This window comes from Lepisma saccharinum, chromosome 1 (genome assembly GCF_977018435.1).
Source record: "Lepisma saccharinum chromosome 1, izLepSacc3.1, whole genome shotgun sequence".
Classification (NCBI taxonomy): Eukaryota; Metazoa; Arthropoda; class Insecta; order Zygentoma; family Lepismatidae; genus Lepisma; species Lepisma saccharinum.
In genome coordinates, this window is record NC_139229.1 from 237,370 (window position 1) to 260,255 (window position 22,886).

The window sequence follows — 22,886 nt, forward strand, 5'->3', positions numbered from 1 at the left end:
ATTTTTAATGCAAATTGCTGACGAAGAAAATCTAAGTTTAGGTTTGTTCTAGCATGGAAGAATTATAATATCAGAGCTATAATTTTTTGTAGAAGCAAGATATGCATCCAAAGTTCTAGCAGAAAATATTTGACCTCTGTTACAGGTTTCATCTTTTATGATTGATTGATTTGGTTTATTTTATTTACTTCGCTTTTTGTGTCACTTTTGGCTAATTTGGGAAGATGGAGATGAGTGATGACATGATGAAAATGATGAATGGACACTCAGAAACATCCATGCCCAGGCTGGGATTCGAACCCGGGAGCCCTGGCATTGTTCGGGTTTTTTTTTCTCTTTTTTCCAAATTTCAAGCCTTAGGACCTAATACAGAGTACTCAGTGAGGGGTACCTACCTACCTGTACAAACAGTTTTGAGTTTGATATTTCGTGAATAATAAAGTTACAACAGGGGAAGTTGGGGAAAAAACAGCCAAATTTGCACTTTCAGAAGTGATATAGTGCTTTCTATGCCTGCTAAGTTACAGCAGAGACTTTGTATGCTCAAAACCAGTTGCTAGTGCAAGTATGAAGGTGTGGCGAGGGATATTTCATGGCTCCACAGAGCACGCTTTGAGAATCGCTGTTTTAGAGGTAATGAAAGATTTTGGTTGCTGACCATTTCATTTCACTTTCCCTACTACAACCAAGACTTGTTTGATGTAATTATGTTTATCCACAAATCTGGTTTATCCAAAACAATTTCAGTAAATATACAAAGAAAAATTCTATCACTATAGTCAATATTTAATAGTGTTGCATTAAGCGCCATATCATTTACAACCATAATTACACACTAAGATAACACTACTTTTAGCTCAAACTGTATGTTTGCTCAGTGAACGGTGCTGGTCGTTAGGTTATTGCTGCGACTGCATTAATGAGTCATCACTTTCAGAAAATTACCCTTGCTGGAATTTAAAGAAAGAAAAAAAGCACAAATTCTCCAAATGGTACTATTTTTTTTAAAGTTTTGCCTGAAAAATGAAACTATCTGTCCCAACCTTTCAATGTCACAGTCCTTCTGGTAAACTGAGCATAAAATTGCAGTAACGGGCTAACAAAATAACAAATTGGTTACTAAAGAAGATAAGAAATTGCACCAAGCAAAAAAAAAAAAAGTTGCATACAAGATTGCAGACACTTGACACAGGGGAAATGCACAAGAGCTTAAATATAATAATAATAATTCCTTTTATTTAGCAGGCAAGGTTCAGCCTTAGGCTGCTCTACCACCTAACCCTTATAAAGAAATGGGAGAACCCCCAAAGTCCTCCTCCACCTGAATACATTCAAGGGTAAGCACTTAGTGTCCTGGTACCTTTAAATAAAACAGGATGTCAGTTTCCTCAATTTCAACGCTTCCCCACCTTTTTTATTCTCCTTCCTTCCATCCTTATTATCAATTTTCATACATAAAATACAAATACAATAAGAAAAGAAAATAGATGGAGATTCCATACATTGCTACATTTAATAATTTTGAATTAATTTTATTGTGACCAGAACAAGTTTTGCAATTGTTTGTTTATTTACTGAGCATTAGTATGATTGGTAATTAATTAAACTTATTAGTAGTATAGATTAATTTGAGTTAGTTTTAGTTAGTGGTAAGGAATGTTATGCATAGGAGGGACAACCATTTTGGTTTCCAGCACGATTGTAGGTTTGAGGGGGGGGATGGGGGTGAGGATTTAGATTGGGGTGATGTTAAGTGGACCTCTGTGAATGATGGCTTGGACTAGTCTCACGGATACAAGTTTAATCTCTGGTTTCGAGATCAGGTTTTATTGCAGAGTGTGGCGAGAATTGTCACCTTAGAAAAAAAAAGTAGTTAAGTCCACACTGAATACTGAGCTAGTTCATAATACTGAGCTTAAATAACAAAATACAGGGTAAGTCAAAATGATGGACCCAATATTGTTTTGAGACATGTGCTTCGAAAGGTTAACTTTCAAAGTTAGAAAAACTGATAAGTGTGTGGAAGGAAAAGTCATCGTACTAATGTGATTCTCAAATAAATCAAACTATAAGGATTGTGTTTGTATTTTCTTTCAGAATTTCTTTTTCAATGAATGAAGTAGTTTGACAGTTTACCTTTCTTAGCACATGTCTCACAATAATATTTGTTTATTATATTTCACAGAATAAATGTCTGAAAACGGTTCCATCATTTTGACTTAGCCTGTATAACACCATGAAAAATTACAAATTTGTATATGATAAATATAGGTGAGAATTGAAGACTAAAAAGGACATGAAGATGCTAAACATGATTAAAACATGATCATGTTTATGTCCTGTGGATGTGTATGTAACATGTGTATGAGCTCTAATAGTCTGGTTGCAGACGAGAGATGTGACAATCACAAGTGCACCTACCTAGGGCTGTTTCTCCCAAAATGTCCATTCATGTTTAAGTCCTGTATCAACTTCTGGGAGCTTGCAATTTTCACCACTTAGTGACACAACCATAGATTTCTCTAGTCAATAATGAGTTAAAGGAAGAAGAAAATGGAACTTTTAAAAATATGTATTCAGCATGCTATTGTGGCCACAACAATTGACCAAACTGAACGAAAAAAATGTGTGTAACAGTGGGACATTCCTACAACCATGCAAAATTGCAATGAAAATAGACTGACTCTTCTGTTCTCTTGTTCTCACGTAAAGGTAAAATATATCTAAAAAAAACAGTAGGTGAAGAGTTATACTTCATTTTATGAGATATATCCCATAATACTCAGAGGGAAGCAAAGGACTTTTTCAAACTCTGCATGTTAAGAATACTCCCTCTGTCCCATAATTATAGTCCGGTATGCAAAAATGGTTGTACAGGAATTACAGACGACGAGGCAGATGGAAAGCACACGCATAAGAGAGGCACAGAAGATCAGTCTTCAAGATTGTGAAGAGGAACAACGTGACCTTATCGCAACGAGTAATAAATACCACCCAGACTATTACCAAAAGGGGGCATTGGGTTTCAACACACCGGTGTGGCACTGTATGCAAACCGGTCTAGCAAGGCACGCTGCAAATCGTTAGTAGAGCACTCCTTCAGTGAGTACGTGTGAGAAGAACAGCCATGAACACACAACCCATGATAGGAAGCGACAGGGGTAGCAAGAACCTCACGGAGAGTGAATGACAAGCAGTGTACGAGTTTCTGTTGGAAAACAGTACGGCTGGGATAGTGAAGAAAGGTGTCATGACAAGTACAGCCGAGAAATTTCATGTAAGTACAAGAACAGAACGTCGCATTTGGCAACAGGGGCAGCAATCGTTGAAAGATGGGGCCATTTGTGCTGCTTTTGCATCTCGGATGAAAGGCAAAGTCGGACCAAAGAAGAAGGATCTTGCTCTACAACTACTACAGCACCTACCACTGCGAAAGCAGCAGAATATTCGTTCAATGGCAGTGATGCTAAACGTTGCTAAGAGTACCCTACACAAGCTTGTGAAGGCAGGAGAGATAAGAGTGCATACAAATGCGCTGAAGCCATTATTGACTGATAGCAACAAGACGGAACGTCTAAAATTTGCCTTGTCAATGCTGGATCCTACCACAGTCGCTTGTCCTGAAAGCGGAAATCCGAAGTTCAATATGATGAGACAGTTCATGTGGATGAAAAATGGTTCTACCTGATGAAGGACGGTCAGAAATTGTACTTACTGCCCAACGAACCAGACCTGCAGCGAACATGTAAATCGTTTATTCCCAAGATCATGTTTCTGGCTGTCGTCGCCCGGCCTCGTTGGGATCCTGGTAGCAAGCAGTGGTTTAATAGTAAGTTAGGCATTTGGCCATTCTGCGCCTGGATGGATGCTGCAGCGGACAGTGGAATCACTTTGGATCTCGTATGCCAACCGCCAAACAGTCCGGACATGAATGTTTTAGATCTGGGGTACTTCCGGGCAATTCAGTCTCTCCAGCATCAGGCAGCTCCACAAACTATTGATGAGTTGATCGCCGCCGTTGAAACATCTTTCTCTGATCTGACACGCGACAAGCTCAACAACGTCTTTCTCACTTTGCAGTTCTGTCTCATTGAAATTATGCACATTCAAGGTGGGAACAACTACAGGATTCGCCATATGCAAAAAGCACACTTGAACTGCCGAAACATCCTGCCATCTCGCTTGGAGTGTCCTCGAAACATTTACGACGAAGCTACAGCAGCACTAGATCTAGCTCGTTGATGGGATGACAACCTTCCTGGACCAACAATCTCTTTCGTCTTGATGTTTTATTTTGTCGAACTTCTTGGTCCTGGATTGATTACTTTTTATTTATGTTCTAATGGATACTTGATCAGAAAATATGTACTGATCCTTGAGTAATAAAGTTGTATGACTCATTCCAGTGTTTCATTTTCTTCTTCTGTATACACCAATGTCACAGTTTGAATATCGGACAATTATTATGGGACAGAGGGAGTAGTAACAATGGATATGTCGTCTTGCACTTCGAGTATGTCATACCTTCATATGAACAAAATAAATAGAACTGAAATCTCATGTGTAGTTTTGAAGAAATGTCACACTAATTGCTTCCCGTCTGTCCCCAACAGGTTTAAAGCTAACAGTTAAAATCAGTACAAACAAAACACACAAAACAGAACTAGAATGAAAATTTTAGAAATCACAGATGCTATCGATATTGTGGGGATGTCGCATGCACATTGCTACGATAAAAGAACGGAAGGTACAAAAAAAAATGCAGTAATATTTTAGACTCATCCGGATTGCTGAACATGGTCATTAATTGATAAAAAAGCCAAACTCGCAGGAGATATTTTTCAATATTGTTCACTCATCAACAAATAAACAAAATTCTTATCAAGAGAGTTACGGCAACCCACCTGGAACACTTCACTTGACGCACACAGGATCAGCCTGTGAGCAGGAAACTCCTTCCCTCCAACAATGAGGCAAATATCGTTCATCAGACGCTCTGCGTAGAGATTTGCAATCTTGGACAACACAGTGCCAGAATTGTCAATCTGAAATAAAAAAAAATTGAAATATTGCTAAAGTCCTCAAGTACTTGTTCCACTGCATAGTGTCAGTCAAAATTTCAACCGTGGTTATCTTTCTTCTTCTCTCTGAGGCAGCTTGGGTAGCCTTTGAAACTTTATCTGTTGCCACATATCATTTTGAAAAGCAAGAGGGAGGAGACACAAATAACACTGACAAAGTACAAGATGTGATTTTCTCCTAACTTGTATTCTTCCATTGTTTTGGCTGGTTCTATCGTTGGCCCAGTCTAGTTGGCTGCACTTTTGAGACTGTGTGTGGTGCAGGTGTATCCCAGTGTCAGGTTGCTGCAAGGAAATGGCATTCAACCAAGTATACGAACAGCAATCTTCAATTGAAGAGGTTTTCTCGGGCAATCAGCCGGAAAGGTTTCCGAGCTTTCGAGAGCTAACGTCACTCTCATCGTCAGGGAATGAAGTGCAGAGATAATTCAGGGTGACGTTATATGTATTTGCTGTTGGAGGGGTCTGGTGTAGGTGGCGGGCCAATGAGGTGGCATTTCTCCAACATCAGCGCTCCCAGTTGACTATTGCTAACCAGGCTGGGTCCATTGTCCCTGTTGAGGTTATCCTTTTCCCCATGGATGGCTATTGCTTCTTTGATGAGATGGTCCCAGTAATTTGATGATTTATTTATAGAGATCAATAAATCATCAAATTACTGGAACCATCTCATCAAAGAAGCAATAGCCATACACGGGGAAAAGAACAATCTCAACAGGGACAATGGACCCAGCCTGGTTAGCGATAGTCGACTGGGAGCACGGACGTCGGAGAAACGCCACCTACACCAGACCCCTCCAACACCAAATACATATAACGTCACCCTGAATTATCTCTGCACTTCATTCCCTGACGATGAGAGTGGCGTTAGCTCTCAAAAGCTCGGAAGGCTTTCCAGAAATCACCTGGCTGAAATTACCTGAGAAAATCTCTTCAATATTCGCCGCCAGGAAAGCTTCAATAATTATAGCAATCTTCAAGTTCAGAAGATCCAACAAATACCTGTTCGACCTGTGCTAATTAATCAAATGAACGTTTGAAGCAGCAGAATGTAGTGCAAATGGTGCATACACCAAATACACTACTTGACACCATATCAACGAAGTAGATGAGTCAGAGTTGCACCAGGGAGTAATAAAAAAAGCCACACAGCAGAAATAGATTAAGATAATATATAGTGACAAACTTGTGTGTCTTGCATGATTCAGAGATTTAATGAAATTTAGTGAGAAATGAGAGGTATTGAAATCAGGTCAAACTAAATGACAAGAAATTTTATAAAAACAATAGGTGTGGCATAAAAATGAGCTTTTTTAAGTACAACAAAATACTATGAACAGTCACAGTGACCACCATTTCATCTAATACACAGACAATCTGTGATGGAAATCATCCATGGCACATTCCAACATCTGAGTAGGAATGTTTCTGCTCCAGTGAACTTCCCGTAGCTTCAAAATCTGATTGCACTGGCCAATGGCAACAGAGCCACAGTTTTTATACAATATCCTCAGAGCTACAGCACGTTGCACTCCGCTCCAGCAATCCATCTCTGTAAATGGACTACATTGGTGATGCAAATGCAATCAGTGCTACAAACATCATTACAGAAACTCTCCCAATGAAAACAAAAAAATGCCCCTTTTCATGCCACACCCTGTATTATATGCCAATACAAAGTTTTCCCAAGTGGAATTTACCTCTACATCCTCTGCCATTGCTCTGCTCTTCCCAGCTGAAGAGCCTTTCTCGCTGCCACCGCCTTCATCCTCCATCATCCTGGGCCGTGCTGAGCTGCTCTCTCTGCTCATGGAGCGAAGGACTCTGGGAAGCAGGAACACACCCACTAAGACCAACACATCATATATCTAAGCACTTGCTGTGGAGAGACAAGAAACGAAACAAAGAAAAATGCTGCCATGCAAATGAAGCAAAACAAGGAAATGTTTTTTTTCTGTACTGAATGTGTGAGTGTGTGTGAGTGTGTGTGCACGCGCAAAACATGTTTAAAGAGAAAAATTAATGTAAACATGCAAAATAAACGTGTACACACATTATTTTTTAAGAAATTATGCATAAACAGCAAACGGAGAAATCAGAAGTTCATATACTTTGTTAACTCATGTGAAACTAAAAATAAATGTAGCAATGATATAAGCTCCAAAAATGCAAAAAGTTACAAACTCCAAACATGTCGCACTTTTTTCATAAACTATCACATCAAGGACAATATAGTCTTAAGTGACAATATACTCTTAAAACTCCCTCCCAAGTCTAATATTATTCTCTGGAACATCCACCACACCTAGTGCCCACCGTTCTTAAAAACGGACAGTACACACTGAAATGGCCATAACATAAGAAGGCAACTATGATAATTACTACACATAGAACAAATGCAACCCTTAAAATACTTATGTTCCAACAACAGCCAACTTCAAAACAGAACAGCAACAAGAAGTTTTAGTAGAATGATGGAAATTAACAAAACCAACTTGATATTGGGAAGGAAATGTTTCTACAGCACAATCAACATTATTTAGGCACACTTTGGCACCTACTTTATGTACACTAAAGTTGCTGCCCAAGGCAGTTTATTAAAAATTAAAAGCACTGTACACGTTATGTTTCCACCCTATATCGGGGTCTTTAGTTTCAGTCTGAGGAACACCCTGATAGAGGGTAGAAACGTGACACATATAGTGTTTTCAATTTATAATAAACTGCCTTGGTCAGCAACTTTAGCGTATTTAATATGGAAACAAGGCTTAAAATGAAATAGTTCACAAGCCACACTAAAAATACAAAGGACAGTTGTTCTTCCTTAGGACCACAAAAAGAAGCCTTTCCTGAACAGTTAAGTGTGCCATTAACTAAGTTCAGTTTTAGCTATCACAAAAATTCGCTTCCTTACCACTAACAAAGCAAGCTGACAACTATATTTACAAATGAATAATAAACATGTCAAGAAATGTACTACAGCTGCTGTACAACTGCCTCTCATTTCAAACTACCAACAAAAAAGCATCTACATTACAATAGCAAACAATATCTACAAGAAAAATACAATAAAGTACTGGGTTGCACATGTAAACATGAATGTCAATTTTCCTATCCCTACAGTTTGAATAACTCTAAAGTTTCAAATATTAATTAATATATTAGTATGAATAATGTACAATAACTAATTGCAGAGATCTGAGAGGTCCAAACATTCAAACACAAAACACAAACATGTGAGAAAAGTAGCCACATTTTCTGATCAGTACAATTATCACCAAAGCAAATGGTGTAAATGAAACCTTTTAAGCAAATGAAAAAATCTAATTAAGAACATTCTCTTGGGTAAACTTTACACATGCTTTTTCCAAAAGAGAAAATGGCACTAAGTGCTTTACTCAACCTATGGCTTGAGGAGTGGATGAGACAGGTGACTGTAAGCGTGAGACTTGTAGTGAAACTGATGATTCTGTGTTCACAGATGTCGACGACTCCAGTGTTGATCCAAAGTTTGAACCGATGGTGGAACAACATTCTTCAGACTCCAGCTCGGAAGTGGAATCCTGTGATGAGCAAAACAAACTATCCTGGAATGTGTCCCTGCTACGTTCCCAATGGCGGAAATACCACATACGAGCATGCCAACAGATGAAACAGAGTCCCAGAAAATGCAAGATCTGTGCCTTCTGTCCAAGCAAGAAAAGGAGGATGACAATTTTCATCTGCCGCCATTGTTTCAAAGCAATATGTGGAGAATACCACACGCATGTCAAGAAACAAATTTACCTTATTAGCCAATAAAATTATTTCCTTAAAACAAAATGGTAAGATCATCAAAATGACTATGCCTTAGTTTCAGCATTCCTGATTTTCCACGTTAGCTCTCTATGGTTGAGAGAGACTATTTTATATGTGTAAGACTCCTACAATTTATTTACGAAGAAACAGCAATTTAGATTTTTGCAACGATAGGAGCCAAATATACATCTGTGTGATGGCATTATATGCAACCTCCATTAGATACTGGAAACAAATAAAATGTTTGTTCATATTTCTTAGCAAATAAATGTTGTTGATTCACTTGTCCTTACAAAATAATTACACACCCTCAACATGAACAACATTCAAGGGAATCATATCATTCCCCTATCCATAATACAGTTCGTGGACAAGCTCTTCTGTGAAACTTTTTTTTGCACATTAACATCAAGTCCTATGCACAGATAGGTTAATGAAGACTGGAACCACTGTGTATTGAACCTGGGAACCCCTTCATTATAAGGGATGGTATTAATTCTAAGCCAGCAGAGAGGCCCCACCTAATACACTGAATAAAAATTCCTTAGAGAGAATTTTGTTGGAAAAAATTCTTTCAAAACCAGCTGCTGGTCATGGGGTCACTTCAACACATGCAACCCAGTAACAGAAAGTTCTCAACTTTTGTGCAACTTACGAGAGACTCCACATTTTATCCAGTCTTCTGAATCTTCATTTAAACGAGAGTAGGAACCAAAATCTTGTTTTTCCTGAGTAAACATTTTGTAAATCTTAGATATTTGTGCAAAAAGTACACACAAGGAGAAAAATGCACAATAAAAAGACCAAAAAAAATATAAAAAAAGAAGAAAACAATTCACTTAGAAATAAACAATTATCATTAATAAAATAATATAATGAGAGACAAAATCACCTACCACTTTCAAGCATAAACAATAATTACATTTTAAAATATGAATACACTCAAACTAAAACTAGGATTTGAAAACACTGTCCCACAACATTTCCCACTGAAATGAAGAGTCTCTAACACTGGAATTAGTTTTACCAGAGAGGCACACTTGGGTGTGGTGCTGACATGCTGGCTATATCTGTGATATGTCTGAATGTTAGTGACAACAGTTCTTTAATATTAACATACAGAGTAAATGACAACTTTCTATATATTCTATCACTATCTATTTCAAGTGAGGACCTCTTCTCTTGTTCAAGATGAACAAATTTATTTTTGCCAGTGGTGCAGATTGAACTTACCATGGACCTACGATTTTACAGAGTACTGTATTACAGCTTGGGTTGGAGCAGCTCACGTACATACAAAAAGAGTATTTACACTACAGAAAAGGGCTCTTAGATGTATATGTAAAATACCATCCAGATCCACATACAGAATTGCCTTTTGTGAAAAAAAATTGACTTTATATTCACTGAATGTTTATAAATCTATTATTTACATACTTAGTGACGAGACACGAGTTACGAATGAACAAATTCATGGACATAATACAAGACAAAACTTCCATGTCCAGACAAACAGATTAACTCTGACAGACAGATCACCACATTCTGCAGGTGTACAATTTTACAACAAACTTCCTTCTTGGCTAATAAATATCATTCCCTTGAAGAAAAAATTGCAGTTAATCAAGCAATATCTCGCAGAAAGAGCTCTGTATGACAAATGAATTGTAAAATAGATTGGGCACAACTGTCAAATACGTAAAAATAATCTACTAATCTCATACACACATAAATTTAAGGAATAATGTATCTAAAACTTTAAAAAAAATTATGCGTAGACCATACTTATATTATGGGCATACATGTTTATCATTGTTTTTAATATTGTAAATGTAATGTTCAATTTATGTAAATTTGTGATGTAAACATCTCTGATGTTTTATACTGTAATATCTCTTACACTATATCTTATCTATATATTTACATGTATCTGACAATATCCATACCCATGGAAAAATGGGTCAACGGATAAATAAAGACTAGGACTCCAAATCGGGTGCTAATCAACTATTCCACAACAACCTTCGTCAAGGGTTTCCAGATTGTATGCAAGTTTTGCTGGTTCGTTTATGGTTTCTGGCTGTATGTTGTCAAAAGTTGGAATTTTGAACCAATTCTGATAACCTTGGGATGTGACTTCAAGTCAGTTTTTGGAATTTGCTATTCATTTTCTTGGCATTGGTTGGTGGCTACACACTGAACTTTATTGTAGCCATGACGCATCCCTGTCCATGTGCTAGTGTTATCTGAACAATGTTACTGGTTCTTGATATTAAGCAGTGCAGTATTTGGTGAATGAAGAAAAAAGGCAGTTTCAGAATCTCTATTATCTTTGGCTATTGAGTAAATATTACAATTCTTGCACACTTGCAACCTTTAGCAAAAGTTAAAAGAATGTTTACATTTCAAAACTGCTGAAATGAAGAAGAAACCAATTTCTGTGAATTTTAATTGAAGGGCTCGGGTGTAAAACACTGACATTTTGGTCATTTTGGAGTTACAATGTGCATCGTGTAGTCCATCGTAAATGGAGTCTAATCGTACTCGAAGTGTTTCGTTTCGTCGACAGATGACAGATCTAGACGTGTTGAAAGTTATGGTATCTACCAGTTGTTTCATGTAAAGTATGGTAAGTAGCAAAGAAGGCGGCGAAATGGCTGTTACTGAATTGCAACGTGTCTCAGGACGTTTGCGAGTATTGAGGCAACAGCAAAGATGAGAACGAGTTAGAAAGTGTATATGATTCCCATAATGACCCGGAATACGAGGGCCACTATTTATATTTTCAGCCTTGGCAACACTGATTGAAGTTAGGTGCGATTTGACGTTTGCACGGAATCGTCTGGCATTATTGACCATAACGTACTTCAAATGTTTTGTCAATAGCTTCATTTGTGTTGTTTATGCTAACTTGGAGATTGCGCGACAACAATAAAATGGAATTAACTCATGAACATTTTCGTGCGATAATTTTTTACGATTTTCGACATGGATTATCAAGACAAGAGTGCATCGATCAACTTACTTCCACATTTGGTGAATCCTTTGCCACTGTGAAACGCTGGTATAACGAATTTAATCGTGGCCGCCATTCGCTCACCGACGAGATTCGCGAAGGTCGTCCAAAATCAGTTGTTGTTTAAGTAAACATTGATGCTGTGCAAAACCTAATACTGCAAGATCGTCATGTGGCATACTGTGAGATTGAGGCAACCATAGGCATTAGTTCCACCAGCATATATAAAATATTACATGATCATTTAGCTGTGAGAAAGGTATGTTCTCGTTGGATCCCACACAATTTGACAAAAACTCAAAAAGACACTCGCGTCAATTGGTGCAAACAAATGCTCAATAAATACAATCGTGGTGCTTCAAAAGACGTATATAAGATTGTAACATGGATATATGCATATGAGCCGGAACGTAAACAGCAGTCGACTGTATGGGTGTTTCAAGATGAACCCAATCCAACAAAAGTTGTTCGCGCTCGAAGCACATCAAAACAAATGGTCGCCTGTTTTTTCGGGAAAACTGGTCATGTGGCAACTGTGCCTTTAGAGGAACGTAGAACGGTCAACTCTGAATGGTACACAACAATTTGTTTGCCAGAGGTCTTCGGTCAAATACGGAAAACAAACAAATGCAGTCGGTTCATTCTTCATCAAGACAATGACAGCTGTCACACATCTCGTCTAACAACAGACTTTATGAACAGTCAAAAAATCGAATTGATGGTTCATCCACCGTACAGTCCTGATTTGGCACCCAATGACTTCTTGTTCCCGAATGTCAAGAATAAATTGCGTGGACAACGATTTTAAAAGTTATAATATTATGGTGGACCTAATAACGTATTTGTAATTTAATTAACTTTCGTATTTATGATACGTGTGACTTTGATGAAAGGAAATTATTTTATTGTTGATATTGAAAATATGTCTTCTTCTTGGTTTGAAATTATAACTATTTTAATCCATAAGATCTAAATATCTGTGAAAACTATTAAAAACTTAAGCCCTGAGTACATTTGAAATCATTCCTTACAAACATGTCAAGTTAAAGAAAAATACAACAGAAAGTTGCAAGGTCATAATTGTGTCTTCATTGATTTGCTTTATTTTACTTCACGTCTTGTGTCACTTTTGGCTTCTTTGCGAAGATGGAGATTAGTGATGATATGATGAAATTGATGAATAAGCACTCAAAAACATACATGCCCAGGTCGGGATTCGAACACGGGACCCCTGGCGTCGTAGCGAGATTTCCTAACCACTTTGCCACGGGGCCGGTAATTGTTATATTGAAGATAGAGATTTAAACTTGGAATGGCCTTTCGAAAAAAAATGTTCTTTGAATTTCGAAAATGAAAATTTTTCGAAGAAAAAAAAATATGCAAGATAAAATGTTATTCACGTCTGGTCAGGAGCTGTATACCCTTGTAAGTCGTGCACCTTCATGATCTACCACAATTTCAGTTTTTCTTTTTCTCCCTTTTTATTAAGGGGTGGGGTAATCAAGTAAATACAGTGTATATATATACTTTCATATTTTGATCATTTTTGACATTTTCAAATCTTCAAATAGACTACAGTTTTGAGTTTTGTGCATAAAACTTAACAGGAAAATTATGTACTGGCACAATTATAAGACAATGAAATTATCAAAATATGATGCAAGAGTTAGGGTGGGTGGGCAGAGAGGTATAATTGGATTGATTTGTTGTTTTAAGTCCACTTTATGCACAGTAAGACTAATCGGGACTGGACCTACAGTTTAAAGTGGGATCCGAACCACTATGTGTCTCCACCGGGAATTGAACCCAGGACTCCTTGATTACAAGGCGATGATGCTACCACTGTGCTATCGGGGAGGCCACAGAGAGGTATAAGTCATCTATTTAGCGGCCATGATAGGTAACTACTGTAAATTTAGAATCATTTAGGTAAAATTATTTCTGCAGGTAAGAAAACTTGTGAGCAAAATTGGGCAATGTGGTTCAAAGATGTTGGATGAAAAACTGATTTTTTTTTTCTCCATATTTTCCCTCTATGCTATGCTCTATTTTATTTTCAAAACTTTCGGAGTATAAGGAAATAAACTGAGTGACTTTAGAGATTTCATTGGTCGTCCACAGTTTTGCAGTAAAACTTTTAAAATAATATTTCAGAGTTTAGGAGAGGTGGTGAAATCACAAACATTTTACTTATAATAAACGCCATTTGAGAAAAATTGGTCACCATGTTTAATGATAGTACACGAGAGAGTGGTTTAACATGTCTTGGGAGAGCTTTAAATTATGCACTGGGTTACATTTCCGTAGATTAACAAACACAGGTCTCAGCAATGTTACAGCATCACTTGAGTTTTATAAAAACACTGTAACATAGTGTGTGTTTCAGGGAAGGTGGGGGTAAGTCACCAATTTTGAGACCATGATAAATGCAGCATATTTAGAGGAGCTAAAATTAATCAAAACTACATACACCTTTAGAATGATTTTTGTTTTGCATTTGCATTTGTTCAAAGCATTGCAAGATTGTAGATTAAAAATGAGTATTTTATATATATGAGGTAAATTCCAATTTCTGACACCACCTTCAAATCTCTGCCTAAACTACATTTTTGGAGATAAGAAAAGAGAGGAAGCTCTTTTGAGAATTTTAGGACATCACTTAAGCTATAGTCTGACAACAAATGTTTTGAAATACAGTGCATTTTTGGACAAAATGAGTCAGACAATGAAATATAATTTGGTATTATTTATGCTTGAAACATCCAGAAAGATAATGAGGAAAATACAACTGTACTGAAGCAGATTTAAAACATTGTGTTGATTTGTATATTTGGATTATTTAATGGTTTATGGCAGCTTGTATTGAAATGAAATACAGTAAAACCTAGTTAATCCAGACCCCGATAAGCCGGGGTCGTATTGCTTTACATTTTACTGTACTGTATAGTGTATTTAAGCCTATGCCCTTTAAATACACCATAATAAACGTGTTTTGTTGCTATAAACTGAGTTATAATGCACTTTCTACTGTTCTTTTAGGTTATTTCAGTTAATCTTGACTTTCGTTAAACCGGGTCAACTATCCTTCCCATTAGTCCTGATTAACGAAGTTTTACTGAAAATGAGATAAAGAAATGTGTATGTAGCTGTAGCACATATAATGCATTCCAACATAGGCACAACACTGCATTCACAAACTAATTTGTTTCATAAACTGAAGTTCAGAATGGAATATTCATTAATAGTATTTACTAAAAATGTGCTGCGTGTTAAAAAACATATACGTGTTTAAATTTGAGTACCTTTGCAGGGGGAAGAATGTAACAAACCTGATTGATAAAATTGAAAGTCTGACTGTAAAAAAGTTAAAGTTATTGTTTTTCTTTCTCTGGGAAGAATGGTTCCAGCACTATTAAAGATGATTTGTTATTTTACTGTGTTGCTTGTTAATGTATTCGTCATAACAAGTAATCAAAATTGTTACATTCATAAACGATGATGCAGCCAAGCAGTGGCGGCGATTGGGTTCCAAATCTGGAGGGGGTGGGGTCGAGGACAGTTAATTTCCCTTTATACATACGGTTTGGCATAGTGCGAGGGCAAAATTAGAAAAGAAAAAAAAAAGAAGGGATGAAAGGCAACTGCTCGCCCCTCCCCCTAACTGCCATCACTGCATCCAAGTATACATACACACATGCATTTCTTTTGTTTGATTGATTGGGTTTGTTTCCTTTTTCTTTTCTGCCACATTTGTTTGATCAGAAAAATGAGAATGAGTGATGTGATGAAATTGATGAAAGATCATAGAAATAATATCCATGCCCAGGCTGGGATTTGAACCCAGGACCTCTGGCATCATAGGCATTTCGCTTGTTAAAATAAGTCCTCACCTATAGTAAGGTGCCAGTAAGTTAAAGTTATTGTTTTTCTTTCTCTGGGAAGAATGGTTCCAGCACTATTGTTTGCTGCCCCCAAAACACGGCTTATAACATATTTTGTAACCCCCCTCCCGGTAGTCTAATTGTTCGATGCACTCCTCAGGGAATGAAACCCTGAAAACTGATCACATAGCAACAGCATTAAGTATTATACCATCCAGAAAGAGTAGAATCAAACTTGTTGGACAAATATTTTAGATCATTTTAACAGAAAGGTTAACCAGCCGTCAGTCAAGTATACCATGTCTCTGTTATCTCTGGAACAAGGCCATGCATAGCACCAGAGAAGGGGAGGAAATCGAGTGGGCAGAGTGAAGCAGTACATGCTGTTGCAAAGGCTGGTAACTGCAGTCGCTTAGCCCTTCTCCACACAATCCAGTTCCCTCTCGTGTCCATTGGTAGAGCCGCCTCACGTCACTACTTGCACAGACTTGTTTTTGTTTGCCTGCTCCAGAGATAACTGGGACAGGGTATAAAGCAATACATATTGAATGTTACGATATATTACTACCAGCGAAAAAATGTATTTCACTTTTAAAACATATATATTTTTAAACATAACCTGAAAAATAAAACCCAGTTTTGCCCGGGTTGGGTTTTTCGAGAAAAAAAAAAACAGGCAAAATGTCAACCCTGGTTGATGCACTGTACCCCCCCCCCCCCCTCGAGAATTACGTTGTCTACAGATTTAGATCTTTTACTTAATATAAACTAACGGAGATACTAGATCCCAAAGTATGGGCCACGTGAGAAAAAACCTGCAATTACAGAGTATGTTCGCAGATTTTCGTTAATAAAAACCGTTTGAATGCACACTAAAATAGCAAAAGAATACGTCAAAAAATAACTATCAGTACCAAACCTAACCACGTAAAATTATATGTCGTTTTGGGTGTTATATTCACTTGGGCCAAGCCTTCAGGCTGTTCTGTTTCACAGTAAAGTAACGTGCTAAGGTAACAGACATACTTCACAAAAAAACATTTCCGAAAGCTAAAATCAACTGAAAACGTTCATAAACCATGCAAGATATTTGGGCCAAAGTTCATTTTGTTTTACAGCAATTTCATCATGCTACGAATTACATGGTTAGATTTTGATTTACGTGTGTTAACATACTGATGACTTTCAGCGATTAATTACAATAAAATGAAGATTTTTTTCAATGCATGCTTTTGTAGTCAGGATAGGTTTCGTTCTCCTAGTATTAAAATCAAGTCCCTAAATGCATTCTACTAATTATTTTCCTGTAGTTTACGGTTATTACAAGCATAAGAAAACAGTTTTTTCTTTGTGACGTTTCAGGAGAACACACGCTCCTTTCATCAGACATTTATTTTCATTTTGACTAAAGATACAGTTATAACAATGGTTAGTAATTTTTAAACAAAAAGAATCTGTTATATAATGGATGTTGTCAATGTTACATTGTTGTAATATAGCAACTTAACTGTGAAAAAAACAGTCTTTTTTTTTTTTTTTTTTTTAAAAATTATGAATCCCAAATATCATCAGGTAATTCAAATTCATCATTGTTTTCACAAAGTCTCTTGATGTTTTCTGTTACATTAAATTTTAAAGATGGTGGCTTACTCCATTTGTGAAAAAGAAAACTCCACACTGGATCTATGTTACCATTTTCATTATTTAATTTATTCCAGTGTTCTTCTGCAATGAACGAGGCTTCCCAGACATTCAACTCTGTGTTTCCCGTTAATCTTTTTAAAACCCTTCTCTTTTTAATCAAATGCTTCTCTTCGATGATATGAGTTGACAAACCTGTTCTTGGGTTTAGATTTATAATGTCCAAATCATGTTCGTGCCATCTTATTGCCATTTTCCTTGCTGTTTGTCCCACATAATCTTTTGAACATGAACAACTTATATTATATATTCCTGTGGTTTCCACATCTGGTAGCGAGTTTCTCATTTTGAATTCATTAAATGTACATTCCAAACTTCTTGGTGATTTAAAAACAATTTTGAAATTAAAACTTCTAAAAATTTTTGCAATTTTATGTGAGAATCCCTTGTGGAATGGAATGCACACAAATTTCTTTTCAACAGATTTTTCATCTTTGTCTGTATTTCTCTTTTCCTTTAGTTTTCTTGCAACTTGTTTTTTGATTTGGTTTATTCTGTTAGTGTGAAAGCCATTTTCTTTTGCTATATTAAAGAGCCTTTCTTAAGGCAACTGACTCAACAATTCAAACATCAGTCCATAGAAAAAAATTAGCAGGGGAAAAATACATCCATGCCAAATCAGAACATTCGCGTATAACAATGGATAACATATTTTTAAATTTTTTCCAGAGTGCACAAAGACTATGTTCTAATAATGAGGATATCAAAAATGAAGAAGAAAGGCTCTTTAATATAGCAAAAGAAAATGGCTTTCACACTAACAGAATAAACCAAATCAAAAAACAAGTTGCAAGAAAACTAAAGGAAAAGAGAAATACAGACAAAGATGAAAAATCTGTTGAAAAGAAATTTGTGTGCATTCCATTCCACAAGGGATTCTCACATAAAATTGCAAAAATTTTTAGAAGTTTTAATTTCAAAATTGTTTTTGAATCACCAAGAAGTTTGGAATGTACATTTAATGAATTCAAAATGAGAAACTCGCTACCAGATGTGGAAACCACAGGAATATATAATATAAGTTGTTCATGTTCAAAAGATTATGTGGGACAAACAGCAAGGAAAATGGCAATAAGATGGCACAAACATGATTTGGACATTATAAATCTAAACCCAAGAACAGGTTTGTCAACTCATATCATCGAAGAGAAGCATTTGATTAAAAAGAGAAGGGTTTTAAAAAGATTAACGGGAAACACAGAGTTGAATGTCTGGGAAGCCTCGTTCATTGCAGAAGAACACTGGAATAAATTAAATAATGAAAATGGTAACATAGATCCAGTGTGGAGTTTTCTTTTTCACAAATGGAGTAAGCCACCATCTTTAAAATTTAATGTAACAGAAAACATCAAGAGACTTTGTGAAAACAATGATGAATTTGAATTACCTGATGATATTTGGGATTCATAATTTTTAAAAAAAAAAAAAAAAAAAAAGACTGTTTTTTTCACAGTTAAGTTGCTATATTACAACAATGTAACATTGACAACATCCATTATATAACAGATTCTTTTTGTTTAAAAATTACTAACCATTGTTATAACTGTATCTTTAGTCAAAATGAAAATAAATGTCTGATGAAAGGAGCGTGTGTTCTCCTGAAACGTCACAAAGAAAAAACTGTTTTCTTATGCTTGTAATAACCGTAAACTACAGGAAAATAATTCTATCATGCAAGCAATGCGTACATACAAGAAAAACTATCATTCTACTAATGTTCCTCCAATTTACGGCCCTCTTGACCCTCTGTATCCCCTGGAGAAAGTGAAATATTTTGCATGGTTTACGTAGATTTTGTTGTTTAGGAACATTTTCAGTTATTTTTAACTCAAGGAAATGTGTCATTGTGAATTAAAGTACGTCTGTTACCTTACCGTGCAGCAGAACAACCCGAAGGCTTCGCGCAAGTGAATATAGCACCCAAAACGACTTTCGATAAGAGCAGCTATAATTTTACATAGTTAGGTTAGGATTGCTAGGTTTGGTTCTGATAGTTATTTTCGATGTGTTCTTTCGTTATTTTAGTGTGCATACAAACAGTTTTAGTAACAAAAAGCGGTGAAAATACTTCAAAATTGCAGGTTTTAACTTACGTGGGCCATAATTTGGAATCAAATATCTCAGTTATTTGTACTTTCCTAATGCTAGAATCACATTTATATTACATAAAACATTTAAATCTGTTGATTAAAAACAATCTGCGTAATTCTCAAGGAGTACAATACATTTATACCCACTAGTCTATGATATTTAGCGTCGCTTGTCAACTGAGAATACATTGTCCATGAGAAGGACACATGTTTGCATAAGGTAATTTTTGAGATTTTTTCTCCAACATAAATAAATTCTTTTCAGTGCTCGTTACATCAAGGAAGGTTCAAATTTCGTGAGACAATGATTTCCAAAATTTTACGATGATTAGTCTTCCTGCTAGGAGAATTTGAAAAAAAAAATCATAAAACAATCTGAACTGTTAACAATATTTAACTTTCTCTAGGGGGTACAGAGGGTCAAGGGTACCAAAAGCATGAGCATATATTATTTACCAGTAGCTTACACGAACACCTGTCATTTGAAGTAAGCTGCAGTTCTTAAGTTTCTGGTCATCTCAGATATGCTGTTTTGGTGGATTTTCATGCAAGGCTTGAAAGGGGGGGGGGGTTCATACTTGAGACCAGAGGTTACATAGTCTGGTGTTGGAAGCAAGTAGGAGCATTATTTTTATGCTAAGCGCCATGAACCGGTAAATTTCTCGTATCGGACAAACTTATTTCTTCAAATTTACAGGAGAAATTACTTACCGAATGCAGTTTCTTTATACTTGTAGAAGTTTGGGGAAGTGTTTTCTCGCATCGTTCATTGAATTTTGCCGGTAAATCATCTATTTTTCGATATAAATGTGTGACCAATGCACGAAAGCTCTTGCATCCATTTACTTCCAGGTGGATGTAGCCTGTGTATGATGATGTAATTCCGGTCAGTGTTTCCAAACACATGTTTTTGTAACTGAAGAAGGTACGTTTCCGCAAATGGTCTGTGGGCTGTGTGTCAATGATTCGTGAGGTTATGCATCAATGGTTCGTGGGGCTATGTGAGAATGGTGTGTTGGGCTATGTGAGAATGGTGTGTGGGGCTATGTGAGAATGGTGTGTGGGGCTACACATTTTTTTTTCCCAAATCAATTTTTAACTATTGTAACCTATACGTGACCCTACCTAACCTAACCTTACCGGAAATGGTTCATGGGGCTATGTATGAATGGTTCGTGGGGCTATGCATCAATGGTTTGTGGGGCTACATAGGTATTTTTGGGTGCAGTGGGGTGGAAACACTGCATGACGAGTATGGTAGTGAAACTGTGACCGCCATTTTGCGTGTTACCGAAGGCAAAAAGAAACTTAAGAAAACTTACTCGATATGTCGCAAATAGAGCTTATTTCCGTGAAATAAGCGAAATGCCACCTTCAGCAATGTTTCTCAATGCAGAATATGTAAGTACGAATATTCAAATTAAATGAACTAGCAAATTTCAGCCATTTGTTCGATATGAGAAATTTACCCATGAACCTGACCCACCTAACCACAAAAGCATTTAGCAATGAAATACTCCTTCACACCGATGCACATGAAGTAGATGGCAGCAGCAGTTCTTATCCATAACAAAGAATCATACAGAAGTACAGAGACTGGAAAAGTCGTTCAAGAAAACACACAACTCACTAAGACTCCAGATGTGTTTCGCAGACTTAATTAGAAATCGAACCAGGTAAAAATGATAAATTTACAATTAAACAATTCGAACTTGGGCCTTCACCACAGCTGGGAGTCAAATAAAAAAGATCCTAAACATAGTTGAACATGTAAAGTGCAATGGTTAAAATGTAAATTATTAGAAACAACAGTAACAGTTCGTTATATCGGAGACACATTTCTTCACTTTTTACAGAAGAAACTACTTACGGAAATGAGTTTCTCCAAGCTTTCCAACGATCGTCGAGGTATTTTCTTTTATCATGGAATATATTTGACTGGGAAATCATTTATTTTTCAAGAGAAATATCTCACCGACGCACAATTGCAATTGCTTTCGCTACGTGAACTGCATGCTGAGTACGTTTGATGACGTAAGCCCATGTCAGGGTTTCCAACCCCCTTTTTTTCACTGTGCTTGCCAAACCTAACCTCATCGGAAATGGTTTGTGGGTTTAACCATCAGCTACCATGCATAATGGTTTGTGGGGATATCCGTCAGCCACCCATGCATAATGTAAAATTTCCACCGGTGCACGATAGTAGGTTTTTTTGGTGAAGAAGGTTGGAAACAGTGCATAACCACATCGTGAGTCAAAACATGCCCGTCATATTGTGTGTTATAGAAGCGAGGAAAGGAATAAAAAAAATCACTCTGTATGTGAAAAATTGTGTTTGTTTTCGTGTAAAAAGCATAATGGCACCTTGAACTATGTTCCGCAATACACAATTGGTGTATTGGTGGCCGTGGTGGCTCAGTCGGTAACGTGTCTGACTACCATGCTCAAGGTCCCGGGTTCAATCCCCGGCCGGTTCAAATCCGGGAACTTTTCTAACGGTGGAAGCGGCCCTGGCGCCCACCCAGCGTCGAATAACATGGGTACCTGGGGGAAACCCTGGGGGGTAAAGGTGGTCAGGGGCATGATGCTGATCACATCACCCCCACTCACGACCGGATCAAGAAAGTGTGGGGCGTTACCCCCACACCCCCTATACGCCTTCATGGCGTGGTGCTATGCACAGGGGAACACTTTACCTTTACTACACAATTGGTAAGCACAAACCATGCGAAACACAAAATATCCGATTAATGTGTCTCCGATATAACGAACTATCACCGAAAAAACATACAACCAAACATGGTTCAGTAAATATGCGATATCGCCCGCATGGATTTCTTCAAATTTACAGGAGAAAGTATTTACTGAAATGAGTTTCTTTAGCATTCTGGACGTTCTTGGAGGTATTTTCTTTCACAGGAAACTAAAAACTTCGTATTTGAATGCTGCTGAACAAGAATTAATCACTTTTTACGTAAGAAACTTGCATTGCCTGCCACATTATGCCGTTGTTTCCATTGTGTGCATGCAGATGGTGACAGCGTCGAAAGTCACACGGTCTCGTCAGTGTTTCCAAACGTGAATTTTTTTAAGAGATTTTTTTTTAACTATGCTTACCTAACCTAACCCAACCTTGCCAGAAATGGTTTTTGGGGCTATTGTGAATGGTTATTGGGGCTATCATGAATGTTTTCTTTGGGGCTATCCGTCAGTGGTTTGTGATGACATAATGAGCACGAAAGTAGGTATTTTTTGGTAAGAAGGTTGAAACACTGCATACCCACTCCAAAACGACAAAACACAAGCACTGCACGATGAT

General features: G+C 37.0%; 1 protein-coding gene across 4 annotated transcripts in view; it reads right to left on the bottom strand.

Moving 5' to 3' along the window:
* Positions 1–22,886, bottom strand: part of Tango10 (transport and golgi organization 10) — a 47,572-nt gene that overhangs the window by 20,476 nt on the left and 4,210 nt on the right. Inside the window, exons 2-4 of one of the 4 annotated variants that reach the window (XM_083125841.1) lie at positions 9,535–9,607; positions 6,782–6,905; positions 4,905–5,045 (exon numbers count right to left, since the gene is read on the bottom strand). In XM_083125841.1, coding sequence (XP_082981967.1) covers positions 4,905–5,045; positions 6,782–6,905; positions 9,535–9,548 — 279 coding nt within the window. In that variant the 5' untranslated portion in view covers positions 9,549–9,607. Of the gene's footprint in view, positions 1–4,904; positions 5,046–6,781; positions 6,961–9,534; positions 9,608–22,886 lie in introns of all 4 variants that reach the window. The other 3 variants (XM_083138355.1, XM_083119192.1, XM_083131995.1) reach the window with 3 other exon arrangements.